We start from the raw sequence: 13,501 nt of genomic DNA, 5'->3' as shown, positions 1-13,501 counted from the left end.
GTGCTTCTTTTCTGTGCATAAAAAGGAGAAATAGCAAAGGGAATTACTTCACTTTAATGTGTTTGAATACTAAGCAAAGAAAAAAAAATAAAACTTTATTTTAAAAAATCAACTTTTTATTAACCATAACTTTCCCCAAGTCAGCCGTATCAAAAATGTGCATATAAAAATCTATAGTTTATTAGTAGTACTAATTGAAAATGTAAATACAGTAAAACATCTTTCAGCCATCAAAGTTGCTATAGATAGGATTTTCCTAAGAATTTAGCCTGTATCAATTTTGATATGGCATCTGACTTACATTCCTAATGCCACTGCATAAAGCAGAAATGTTCTTACATTTCTATTCTTGTGCTTTTTTTTCCAACATATGAGACAGTCTTTAATAGATGTCTGAAATAAAGCCAAATAGTACAGTACTTCATTCAGATTCTTCAGTAGTCCTTCATATTTATACCACCGTAATGCCATCAGTCTTGTAAGCATACTTGAACTACAAAAAGAGAGAGAGAGATATAAGAATTTGGAATTTTTTCCCACCAAATTAAATTTTTTAAAAAAGAAGATAAATACTTTTTTTCCTGTTACCCGTGTCTTTATTCTAGTCAAAAGTTATTTGACTTGTCAGAAAAATCACAGCTCTCTAGTAAGTCATTAGAAGGCCTTGGCTATTCCAAATATCCCTGTTGTCATTTTTTCTGATAAATTTCTATTTAAGTATCGAGTACCAGAGAAGTGCACAAATCATAAGGATGCATATAGCCCAAAGGTTTGAGAATATGTGGAATTTAAATTCTGCATCCTCAGTAGGAAACTTTTTAAACTGTATAGACTTTTTTCTAGTTTTAATATTATCTTTGATAAACTACATGTATCTTTTGATATATTTCAAACCATCATAATCCTTTTTCTTGAAGTAGATAATGAATGCCTATTCAAACAACCATATTTTCTAACTGGCATCACAGGAAGATTAGTTTTAAGTTTGAAAATGTTTTTAACATGTTGAGAGTTTTGTGTGATGACAGATTGTGTGCAGTTGTAAAGGTGGCAGGTTTCAAGTATTTTTATCATGAAGTCAGCATTTGTTCTTTTAGTTTGCTCATGTTGTAGTTAGAAGCTTGTTGGAAAAATTAGAAGCATAATAGCCGTACTGTCAAGAAGGGAAGTATTTTTGGCACACATCTAGTAACCAGATTTTTCTTTCCACATTTGATTACTATAAAACCTAAATCTCTTATTCAGTAGTGCTGACAGCTAAATGGCTGAGTGCCTTGGGAAAAAGACTAATTTCGCATTTGACTGTGTATTAGACATAATACCTGTAGATTTTGCCCTTTGATTGATATCCAGCCTCCCAGCTTGTTAGAGGTGGGAAGTTAGAAATGTTATTTATTTAAAGCAAAAGAAAACTCATCAATACAGCTTTTCCAATCCATTCCTAATGAAAAAAGCCATCTTTGTATCAGTCCTAAATTAAGTCTAGTAAGCATGGGGTACAATTTTGCCAAACTTTTTTTTAAGGCTTTATTTATTCATTTGACAGAGGGAGACACAGCGAGAGAGGGAACACAAGCAAGGGGAGTAGAAAAGGGAGAAGCGGGCTTCCTGCCCCATGTGGGGCTCCATCTCAGGACTCTGGGATCATGACCTGAGCCAAAGGCAGATGGTTAATGACTGAGCCACCCAGGCGCCCCATTTGTCAAAGTCTTAATGGTATTTAGGACTCTAGGACATCTCCAAGTCTGTCTCCCTTAGACAACGTAGGGCTGCTCTAATGAAGACAATATTGCTGCATAATTTCAGGTTCCTTTTGAGGCTGTTTCAAACAGAACTGATTTGTGACTGAATGATGATAATTTGTTTTAATTCTCCATCTTAACTTTGTAGTATAACTGCAAAGCTCTGAATTCAGAGATAAAACTTGGACATGAAAATTTTAATAGTTAAAAAATACAAATTCTTTTGGTAAGTTCTATCATATCAATACTAAAGTGCTTATTTCCAGTTTTTCAGTGTACTATTTATCTTAATATATTTAACTTTTAAGCAAACTTAATGATTTTAGTCTAAGATTAATAAAGTATTTATGTTGATTTCTACTCAACTATCACTGTGAAAGTGATTTCTTACTGGATGATTGGAAAGAAGCAAAACTTAAACACTATCATGTGTTTACATTTCCTTTGCCAGAGCAGCCATTCTCTCCATTTTACAGGCAACATGAAATAAGTTATAAAAATTTTCACATCTATGTGCCAATAACTTATTTAATCCTCATAACCCCATGAGGTCGGTACCATTATTACCCCAATTTAGGTAAGGACTCTCAGGAGTTTAAAAATGCCCAAGACAACAGAAAGCTAAGAAATGAAATCTTGACTCAAACCAACCTGGGTTTTGTAAAGCCCCTGGTTGATGGTACGTTGGTTCAGTTCATTACTTAAAATACTGTGAGAAGTTTTAGTATCAAGCCAAGATTTGAAAAAGAGTAACATGCAAAGATTAGATGAAGCAAGTGAGGATACAAGACATTAAAATATCTGCTGATTAACAATAAAGCCTTGGCAAAGTTCTTACAAACCATTCAGATGTTTCTGAAAAGGGACTAATAACATTTTATTTGTTTGAAACTATAAATCAAATTGCAATAGGAAATACAGTGTACTTGACAGGTCTGAGATGACAAAGCGAACTGTACCAATGACAGATCCAGGGGAAAGATCACTCATAGAGAAGTAATGGTATTACTAAGGCCCAAGTTTATCACAGGCTTTAACTTCTTTAAGTTACCAAGTATTTGGTGAGTTAACGTGGAATTCAGTGTTCTCATAATACCCTCGGGAGTCTGTATTCCAGTTGTGAAAGGCAGTAATACTGAGGTCTGAAGGGAAACAATATCCCTACATTACTGATGGAACATCGGCTTATTATACTGGGACATTGTCATGCAAGCACTAATTCAAGAAAAGGCTTCAGTGATTCCTGTAAAAAATGTACACACTTTATTCACCGCAGAAAGTATGGTCTGTCTCCCAATTTATAGCATTAGGCACCTTCCAGATTCCTTTGTTCTTTCACATAATTTAAAGGATAACATAAGGAATGACATGAAAATGCCCTCTAATCCTTGTCAGAAGCAAATTCACCATTAGTACTTGTAGCAAATACACCACTGCAATTAGTGTGGTTTGATGTTTTTCCTTAAAGCACATGATCAGCATAGATAGAAGTGCTAAACTTCATTGTTTTTACCCTCAAAGGAGTGACTTGTTACAGAAACGAGTCCCATAAGTTACTAATTGGAGCCTTGCTTAAATTTCACAGGTCTTGAAAATGCCAAGGATTATGATGTAGACATCCATAATTTGGCTTTTAAGTGCCACCATTTTTGAAGGGCAGTTAAAAATGTAAATGTGCGTATCTTTTGACCAAGAAACTACTTCCAGGAATCTGTCTTCAGAAATACTCAAACAAGGGGGCCATTACTTACAAAAGTAAGTATTTATTGCAAAATTGTGAGTGGCCAAAACAACTAAACTCCAAGCAGCCAACAAGTAAACAGTTAAGTAAAATCTGAACATCTATTCAAGAAAATACTATGGAAAATACCATGTAGCTATTAAAAAAATTGTAATGACAGAGAATAAAATGTTGAAAACTGGAAATAACTGCAAATTGGAGAAGAAAAATAGTTCTATGAGGGTGCCAAAAACTATCTAGAAAAAAATACCAAATTGACAGTAGCTAGTGATCTCAGAGGCAGGGCAAAGGGTCAGATACAGAGAACTTTATTTTTCTAGGTTGTATATATCAGACTTTTATACTGAGGGCGCCCGGCTGGCTCAGTGGGTTAGAGCCTCTGCCTTTGGCTCAGATAATGACCCCGGGGTCCTGGGATGGGTCCCGCATTGGGCTCTCTGCTCAGCAGGGAGCCAGATTCCAGTAATCAGAGAGGCAGGCAGAGAGAGAGAAGGGGAACTTCTCTCTCTCTGCCTGCCTCTCTGCTTACTTGTGATCTCTGTCAGTCAAATAAAATAAAATCTTTTAAAAAAGGCTTTTATACCGAGCATTATTACTTTGAAACTAGAGAGGCAGAGAAACAAAACATTTTTTATGAGTACTTAATTTAAGACAAGTTTGGTGGATTTATTTTTAGCAAATACAAATATAACATTGATAACCAAATTGCATGTATGTTTCATGGGCAGTCTATTACATTTCTGAATTAAAGGATTGCAGTGTGGTTAAAATTTTTGTTTGTCGATCATACTGTGTCTATTTTGGAAATATTTCAAAATAATAAATGTTTGTAATAGAGTGGTAGTTTTATATACTTTTCCTCCACTGTTCCCAGTTATATGTAACTAATACTAATTTCATAAGAAAAATTTAAAATACTGCTTTGTCAGAGAAAACCTCTATAATTAAGAAACAGTACTAAGTACCTGGAAATTAACAACAGAAAGGAGTGAGTCAGTCAAACGGAGAAGAATTTATAAAAATTTACAAAAAGAAAACCAACGAGAAGAATATGCTGTATTTCTAAATTGACTCAACAGTATGGAAACTTAACTTTTCAAGTTAATATGTAAAGTCAATATAAATCATAATTAAAAGTCTGATAAAATTGTAATCAAACATGAAACCCTGATTTTAAGTTTACATGGAAGAATAATTCTCAAAAATAGTCAAGAATTATTTTTTTAAAGAACAATGGACAGGGAGTATTCAGTTTTTCCTTTTACATGATTTCTCAATATATACTCAAAAGTATAACATAAGACTGAACAATGAACAGTGAAACGATTAGAAGAGCACAACCAGGAACAAAAGTTTAATATATGGTGAATGTGACTTCAAATTGAAAATAATTCACTAATACAAAATTAATAGTGAATTATTTGGCTACGCATTTAAAAAAATTTTTAAGTCGGGCGCCTGGCTGGCTCAGTGGGTTAAGCTGCTGCCTTCGGCTCGGGTCATGATCTCAGGGTCCTGGGATCGAGTCCCACATCGGGCTCTCTGCTCGGCAGGGAGCCTGCTTCCTCCTCTCTCTCTGCCTGCCTCTCTGCCTACTTGTGATCTCTCTCTGTCAAATAAATAAATAAATCTTTAAAAAAAAATTTTTTTAAGTCAAAATTTTCAATTTATTTATTTATTTTTTAAGATGTTATTTAATTGAGAGAGAGGACAGAGAACATGAGCAGAACAGAGGGCAAGGGACAAGCAGATTCATGGTGGAGCAGGGAGCCAGACACAGGGTTAGATCCCAGGATCCTGGGATCAGGACCTGAAGGCGGAGGCTTAACTGACTGAGCCACCCAGGCACCTCAAAGTCTTTTTTAAAAATAATCTCTACACCCATGGGGCTCAAACTCACAACCCAGGATCAAGAGTCACATGTTTCTCTGACTGAGCCAGCCAGACACCCCTGTATGCATTTTTTAAAAACTAAATTCCTACCCTAAGCTATAAAAATATATTCCAGATAGGTTAAAGATAAAATGTTAATTATGAAACTGTAAAAGTAGTAATATAAAATATAAAGGGAGATATTTACTAATTTTAGCTTATGAAACTTTCCCCAATTTTAACAGGAACGTTGGTGGTTTGGAATTTTAAAAGTAAGCTGCATATAAAAGGCATCATAAAACTAAAAGTAACTCCAAAGAGAAAATTTCCACAGCATGTTTATTTTTCTTTATATTTTTAAAGATTTTATTTATTTATTTGACAGAGAGAGATCACAAGTAGGCAGAGGCAGGCAGGTGGGGGGCAGGAAGCAGGCTCCCTGCTGAGCAGAGAGCCCAATGAGGGGCTCGATCCCAGTATCTTGGGATCATGACCCGAGCTGAAGGCAGAGACTTAACCTACTGAGCCACCCAGGTGCCCTCTACAGCACGTTTAAAAGAAAATGAATTACTATTCTGAGAATATGAAAAGTTCCTACATATGATTAATTAATTATTTTTAAAGATTTTATTTATTTGAGAGGGAGAGAATGAGAGAGAGAAAGTATGAGAAGGGGAAGGTCAGAAGGAGAGGCAGACTCCCTGTGAGCAGGGAGCCCAATGTGGGACTCGATCCCGCGGCTCCAGGATCATGACCTGAGCCGAAGTCACCCAACAAACTGAGCCACTCAGGTGCCCCTACATATAATTATTTAGCAGAGCTAAATAACTATAAAGAGATGAAAATGGCTAAAAACAGAAAATGTGCTAATGGCACACTAATGACAAGGGAAACAAGTTGAATCCATTCAAACAAGTTGAATCCGAAAAATACCATTTTTCGGCTAACACGTTGACAAACACAGGAAAGACTGTGGTTTGCATTCTTTGTAGAAGACAATTTGATACTGTCAATGTTTTTTAATGCATATATTCTCTTAACCCCATAATTCAAACTCTACATACCTAGAAGATAACCTATGGAAACACTTTTGCAAATGTATAAAAATGTACAATTGATGCAGCAAGAGCATTTGCCATATTAAAAGATGATAGTTCATTCATACTACATAAGAATAGGAGACCAGTAAGAGAACAGTTTGTGTCTACTCGTGGGTAGATGTTCACCATATTGTCTGACAGGTACTACCAGTCCATTCTAAGATAAACGTACGTATGTCTTACTATTCTCATCTTACACATGAGGAAACTGTCTTGAGAGTATTCAAGTATGTTGCCTCAGGTGACCTAAATTATCAGGGTTTCAAATCCTGGTAGTATAACTCCAGGACACATGTTGGGAAAATAGACTAAGTTGTTAAGAATACTATGTGAGCATTATTTGTCATTTAGAAAGCAACTGAATAGACATTTTGGTGTTATTCTGTTAGACTGATTTGAATGAAAAAGAAAAAACTACCTTATTAAAATTATTGGCCACAAGAGGGCATCAGATATTTTTTTCCAACTTAGAAGTGGAAGGCTGTATTTGTAGTTCATTTCCCTTTTCCATGAGAAGTGCTACTGCCTACAGTTTAGTTTTTTAATGATTATAAGTTTTTTGATTATAAGTTTTTTGATTATTTTAATGATTATAAGTGTTTTCTTTTAAACTTTTTAAGTTTTTTCAAGTTAAACCACTGCTTTTCCTACGGATCCTCATGTAGAATTGTCATTGCTAATGGGGACTTCTAAGAATGCCATACTTATTCAAACATTTCTTTTTTTTTTTTTTTTAAAGATTTTATTTATTTATTTGACAGAGAGAGATCACAAGAAGGTAGAGAGGTAGGCAGAGAGAGAGAGAGGAGGAAACAGGCTCCCTGCTGAGCAGAGAGCCCAGATGTGGGACTCGATCCCAGGACCCTGAGATCATGACCTGAGCTGAAGGCAGTGGCTTAACCCACTGAGCCACCCAGGCAACCTCAAACATTTCTTTATTAGAATTATTTTTCTGTCAACAAAAGTAATATACTTTTAAGAAAAAAAAATACCTAAAAGCACAGAGAATGAGCATTAATCACCTATAATCCTCCCACAGAGTTAACCAATATTAATATTTTAATAGATGGGGATGTTTATAAAAAGGAGCTTTTACTTTGTATACTCCAATATGCTGTATTACGAAACACATTCATTTTATGGTCACACAATTTGAAAATGTGAAACATTTTCTTATGTACTTTTTTTTCTAAAACATGGTTTTTAGTGGTTTCATGGTATTCACATGTATGTGACTCAACCGATCTTTACCATTAGATATTAAACTACAGATCTCTTTTGGAAATGTCTTCAGTCATATATCTAAATATATACCAGCTTTGTTGGAGTGGGCTTTGGTATAGCAGAGTATTCCTTTCAAGTTTAGGAATAAATGGACAAGTTGAAGGGCACCTGGCTGGCGCAGTTGTTGGATCCTCTGACTCTTATCTCCAGGTGCTGAGTTCAACCCCCACCTTTGGCCTAGAGCTTAATTTGATCATGTACCAGAACTGCTAACTTTTTGAATTCATATAGGAAGTGGATAGATGATAATATTTTAGAGTTAGTAAGTAATAAGCCTGTGATTGTTTCCCTAAGTTCAGTAGAAAAAAATGTTTCTGCATCTTATAAATCATCCATCAAGCATTTCTACTAAAGAAGTGAAATTAAATTTACTGATTAAAAATGAAAGTATTTAAAATTTTTGAAATTTGTCTAAAATGACTGGAACATGAAAAATGTGAAATTTAGTTTTGTCACCTAAGTGAAATCTATTTCATGTTTCCCAGTGATAAGACAGACTGTGTTTAAAATCTGACATTGAGAGTAAGAGTTAAAAATTTTGAAGATACCATTTGTGATGCTTGATACTGTGAAATCTGAGGGAATACACAAAAAGTTAAAATACAGGATCTGACAGGGATTTGGCATTCAGGTTTACAATAAAATCTCGCTCCCTTGACACAATAGGGAGTGCCAATCAAAAAGTTTTAAGTGGAAAACCATTAAAAATAGTGTATCCCTTATATATTTTAAAATGCTTAAAATATATAAATATACTTTGTCACCAAATTTATAATTTTTCTTAGAATATGGGTTTGTTGGGCACCTGGATGGCTCAGTGGGTTAAGCATCTGACCTCCACTCAGGTCACGATCCCAGAGTCCTGCAATGGAGCCCCCCATCCCTCCACCCTTCCACGCCCCCACCGCACCCCTGGTTGGGCTCCCTGCTCAGTGGGGAGCCTGCTTCTCCCTCTCCCTCTGCACCTCTCCTTCCAGCCCCACCCCCAACTCAAGCTATCTCTCAAATACAATCTTAAAAAAATATACACATGGGTCTATTGCTAGGAGTTATGGTTTCTTTCTCCTATAACCTACATCTATAATATACTGACCCTAATTGAAAGTCTAGTTTCTCTGTAGTTGAAAGAAAACATAGTTTGAAGCTATGTGCCAACAGAATCATTTCCTTAAATAAGTTGTCTCCACCATATCTAGTACAGCTGATATGTACAATTTACTTCAGTTATGTAATCAGCAATGTAACATTAGCATAAACGGGCTTCGTAGAACAATGAGCCCTCCAGTCGTAACCCCCAGCAGGAGCTTCACTCTATCTGGAAGAAGAGTGCATCTGTCAACGCTCAGTGTGCCCTGGGCACTGGTGACCATGTTTAGCAAGGGCCAGAAAGCCCTCGTTAGGCCAGAGTCTGCTCTTTTCCACTGGCCTTCTGCCTGCTTGATATTGCTGGGAGCAATGAGCGATGAGAGAGAGCCATACACTCTTCCATTTTCTTTCTTTTCATATGGTTTTCACAGGGCCCAGACTGCCAAGCACCGGAGGTTCTTAGAAAAATACTAGACCAGGAGTCAGGAGACCTGGATTTTGTTCCTAACTATGTGACTTGGGGAATTGAAACCTTTCTGAATCTCGGTTTTTTCATAAAATAATGCTGGACTAGATAATATAGCCTATGGATATTTTGGGTTGTTCTGTTTTTACAAAACAAATTGCCATGTCAATTTTCTTAACTAAATCACAAATCTTTTGCCCATATTGCAAAAAGTTTAAATCAAACCTATATAAACATGCCACCAGCCCTGTTGGCTACTATCCAGTGTATATCTCTACCCTGTCCTGGGCATGGCACGTAGTATCTTTAAATTGGTAGATTATTTTCCATGTACTTATTTTACTTTGTGTTCTGTGTTTCTGTGAACACACAAAAGGTCCCCTTCTTGTTAGATCAAAGGACTAGTGGAGGCTGAATGTCAGAGGACTGTAATTTTTCCAACAGGTTCTGGGTCAGTCATTGGGATCTTCTATAACCACACTCTCCTCTTAGACTTGCCAGGTCGGGGCGCCTGGGTGGCTCAGTCAGTAAAGGGTCTGACTCTTGATTTCTGTTCAGGTCATGACCTCAGGGTTGTGAGGCTGAGCCTCGCATCAGGCTTCCTGCTTCCTCTACTCTCCTCCACCTCGTGCTCTCTCTAAAATGAATTCATAAATCTTTAAAAAGAAAATTGCAAGGTCATTCTACTGTTCCCTAGAAATGTTCCTCACTGTTGACAGTTCTGGGACTACGTGACAGGGAAAATGTCCTACTTAGCAACATTAAAAGAGCACAGTGCCAGTAAGCCAACATTCAGCTTGGAATAGTGTGTGAGAGCTGACCTAACCCAGGGCCTAGACAACTCTTCTTTCCAAGTGCCAGATAACTCATTTTCTTCATGAATGTAGTTTTGTGCGGACACCATGAAACTGCTGTGAGCCCAAACACCAGCAACTTGAAGAAACACAGATAAACTGAGAAAAAACCACACTGTGATGGAGTCTGTGTGGCAATGACTTGATGCAAACATACCCAGAGCTGCTGTAATTATCCTCATCAACAGAGATCACCGAGAATCTATGTGTTGATCATTTGGATGTAAAGATGTTCCACCTCTGAAAGGCCTGACATCTGCTTAAGGAGAGGAGATAAACGTGGAAAGCCAAGTGATCCTTTGCTTCGGGAGAAGTCAGGTTGAACCAGGAGAATGGTTGAGGATGGCTGAGGAAGGGTTAGGATTACATGATCAGAAAAGGGTAAGACCATACACAGAGTGAAAGACAGAGGGTAACCTGGCCCCCGCCTCCCAAAAATCGTATCACCAAGGGCTCATTTTATTAATATTTAAGAACTCTGCCAAATTAGCAAAATAATACAAAAGAAAAATGAGTAAAGCATATGAACACAGTTCTCCAAAGTACAGAGGGCTTTTAAACATAGGAAAAGATAATCAAGTGGATACATAGAAATTTTAAACCATGAGATAATTTTCTTCTCAGAAATCAAGACGATCACAAAATTAGATTAAGAGTATGAGTGAGGATTTGGGCCAAGATAAGCACTCTCATTTGTGGCAAGCATAAGCTGCTGTAACAAGAAGGTATTTTAGTAATAGCTAACAGAATATTTTTTACTCAGCATCTCCTCCTCTAGACATTTACCTTAAGGATAGAATCATATCCTGCAAAACAATGTATATACAAATATACTGCTTATAATTTTACTCCTTATATCAAAAGGATGGTATCGATTTAAATGGTCCTCAGCTGGAGACTGGTTAAGTTACAGTGTATCACTATGATGCAACATATAGTTTTGAAGACTAGGGTTTTAGGTAGGTAGATACACAAAAGATAAAAAGAGGCAGAATAATCTGAGAGGATCTGTTAAATTAAAAATTTCATATAGGGGCACCTGGGCAGCTGGCTGGGTGGCTGCCTTCGGCTCACATCAAGATTTCAGGGTCCTGGGATCAAGTGCCCCCCGTGGGGCTCCCTGCTCAGTGGGGAGTCTGCTTCTTCCTCTGCTCCCTGTTCCTGCAAGATCTCTCTCTCTCACTATCTCTGACTCTGTCAAATAAATAAAATCTTAAAAAATTAAAAAATTAAAAAAATTAAAATTTCATATAAAACTTTATTTAAAAATCAAAATATGTGTATGCAAGTGTAAGTAAGCACAGAAGTATGGCAGTGTAAGGCCAGTTGTGAAAGTCTAAAATCAGGCTGGAGTTTGAACTTTTAAGTTAGAGGTTGTCCAAGAAAGCTTTTGAGCAAGAGAGTGAGCCAAATGCTTTAAGAAAATTCCCCTAGAAATGAAGAGTTTTAATCAACTCTTGTCTAGATCATAGGTGAGTGTAGAGAAACGACCACGAATCTGCTTCCACAATAACGTAGATTCTCCATGCCCCACCCCCACACCCGGTCCCCTGCCAAAGTGGTCCAGATCACCTCCTCGCGTCTTCCTGAGGTTAAAAACTATTTCCCCAGAAAAACAGTTTCATATTGTCAGCAAGATTCATAAGAAAAGCCAAATCCATAACCATGTCATCAACTACTTTTTCCCTTGACCAAAAAAAAAAAAAAAAAAAAAAGATATGAGGTTAACAGCACATATGGTCACTCCATATTTGATACAGATACGTATCTGTATACAGATTTGAAATAGTACACTTCTGGGGGAGGTGAGAGGGGAGACGGACAAGCATTCAAGAACTGCTGGCACGGTTATTTAGGTGCTGATATTTTTATTATACCACTAAAAATTAAGCAAAGAAACTCTCTGGGCATGTGTTCCATGCCCACTTTGACTATTTCATTTGTTCTTCTTTGTAATTTCCAATCATTATTACTGATGTGGGTTGAACTGTGTGCCCCCAAAACTAGGTTGCAGTCCTAGTCCCCAGCACCCTAGAATATAACTTTATTTGGAAATAGATCCTTGTAGTTACAGTGAGTTAGAATCAGGTCAAGTCAACAGGGTGGGCAGAGAGGAAAGGATGGAAAGAGACACAAAGAGAAGACAGCCAACGTGTCCTTACAAGCTAAGGACAGTGACCTGGACAGATCTTCCCCTGAAAGCAAAAGTGGTCAATCTTGCCAACACCCAAATCCTGGACATCTAGCCTCTGGGACACAAGGCAATAAATTTGTTTAATCCAGTCTGTGCCACTGTGTTATGGGCAGCCCTAGCAAACTGATACAATCATACACAGAAATTAATGATAAATGACTAGTCATTTCAGAGGACTATTTTAAAAGACCTGAAGAGTTGAAATTCTTTTTTTGAAGTGGGGGTGAGGGTCTTAAAATCTTCTAAGAAATGATAACTTAGTTATCTAAGCACATCTCCCTGAATTCTGATACTAAGAAATATTAATATACCACAAGTAGGCAATGATAATAAGCATGTAATTTTTTTGGCCTCTCTAAAGGCATACTCCAATATTTCTGGAAGTTTGTGAAACCCAAGAGAAAAACCATACCACCATTAATGATTTAGCATGGAAACCAGTCATCTGCAAAGGGTTTCCTGACAATTCAGAGGTTCCCATTAGTAATTATCAAAATAACCTTGGTGAGAAAACGGTCACTAACTTCATTCCAGACTACTTAGCATCTCTCAGCAGGGTTTTACAAGTTTCCTTCTAAAATGCTTCTCTACTTCTCCAGGTTTGCTCCTATTCGATCAGGGGACCCCCTTCTGTGTTTGTGCAAGTTAACTGTATTTTAAAGATTTTATTTATTTCCTAGAGTGGGAAGAGCAGGGGAGGGGGAGAGAGAGAATCTGAAGCAGACTCTGCACTGAGCATAGAGCCTGACACAGGGCTCGATCCCACGACAGCTGTGAGATCATGACCTGAGCCGAAACCAAGAGTCTGACGGGTATCCCAACAGAGCCACTCAGGCACCCCCGTGCAAGTTAACTTTTTGAGCCGCGTGTACATTCCTCTCCCCACACATACTCACTCCACCTTTCTCTCCAGACATGGTCTTTTTGGAAGCGAGCAGGGAAGTTCTTATGGAACGTAGGAGACATACGAAATCAACGCAGACTTGCCCCATGGGCTCAGTTTTGTTTTAAAAAATTCACTCAACATTTATTGAGCAATATGCAAGTGAGAGTTAGGCACTGAGGATAGAGGGGAGTAAATCCACTTCAAACTTGTAAAAGGGCGTATTAAGCAGGTTAAACAACTGGAATGCAAAGGATTTGGGCCCTAAAAGACTTTACT

The 13,501-nt window shown here is 37.3% G+C and overlaps 1 protein-coding gene across 4 annotated transcripts in view; it reads right to left on the bottom strand.

The window, feature by feature from the left end:
* Positions 1–94: 94 nt before the first annotated feature.
* CXADR (CXADR Ig-like cell adhesion molecule) overlaps positions 95–13,501 on the bottom strand; it is a 55,602-nt gene continuing 42,195 nt past the window's right edge. For 2 of the 4 annotated variants that reach the window (XM_059392172.1, XM_059392173.1), the window contains exons 8-9: positions 10,303–10,491; positions 95–493 (exon numbers count right to left, since the gene is read on the bottom strand). In XM_059392172.1, the coding sequence (XP_059248155.1) occupies positions 10,348–10,491 (144 nt within the window). In that variant the 3' untranslated portion in view covers positions 95–493; positions 10,303–10,347. The remainder of the gene's footprint in view (positions 494–10,302; positions 10,492–13,501) is intronic. The other 2 variants (XM_059392174.1, XM_059392175.1) reach the window with 1 other exon arrangement.

The sequence above is a fragment of the Mustela nigripes genome, chromosome 2 (assembly GCF_022355385.1).
Source record: "Mustela nigripes isolate SB6536 chromosome 2, MUSNIG.SB6536, whole genome shotgun sequence".
Taxonomy (NCBI): domain Eukaryota; kingdom Metazoa; phylum Chordata; class Mammalia; order Carnivora; family Mustelidae; genus Mustela; species Mustela nigripes.
This window is presented reverse-complemented; position numbering and strand designations above follow the sequence as displayed.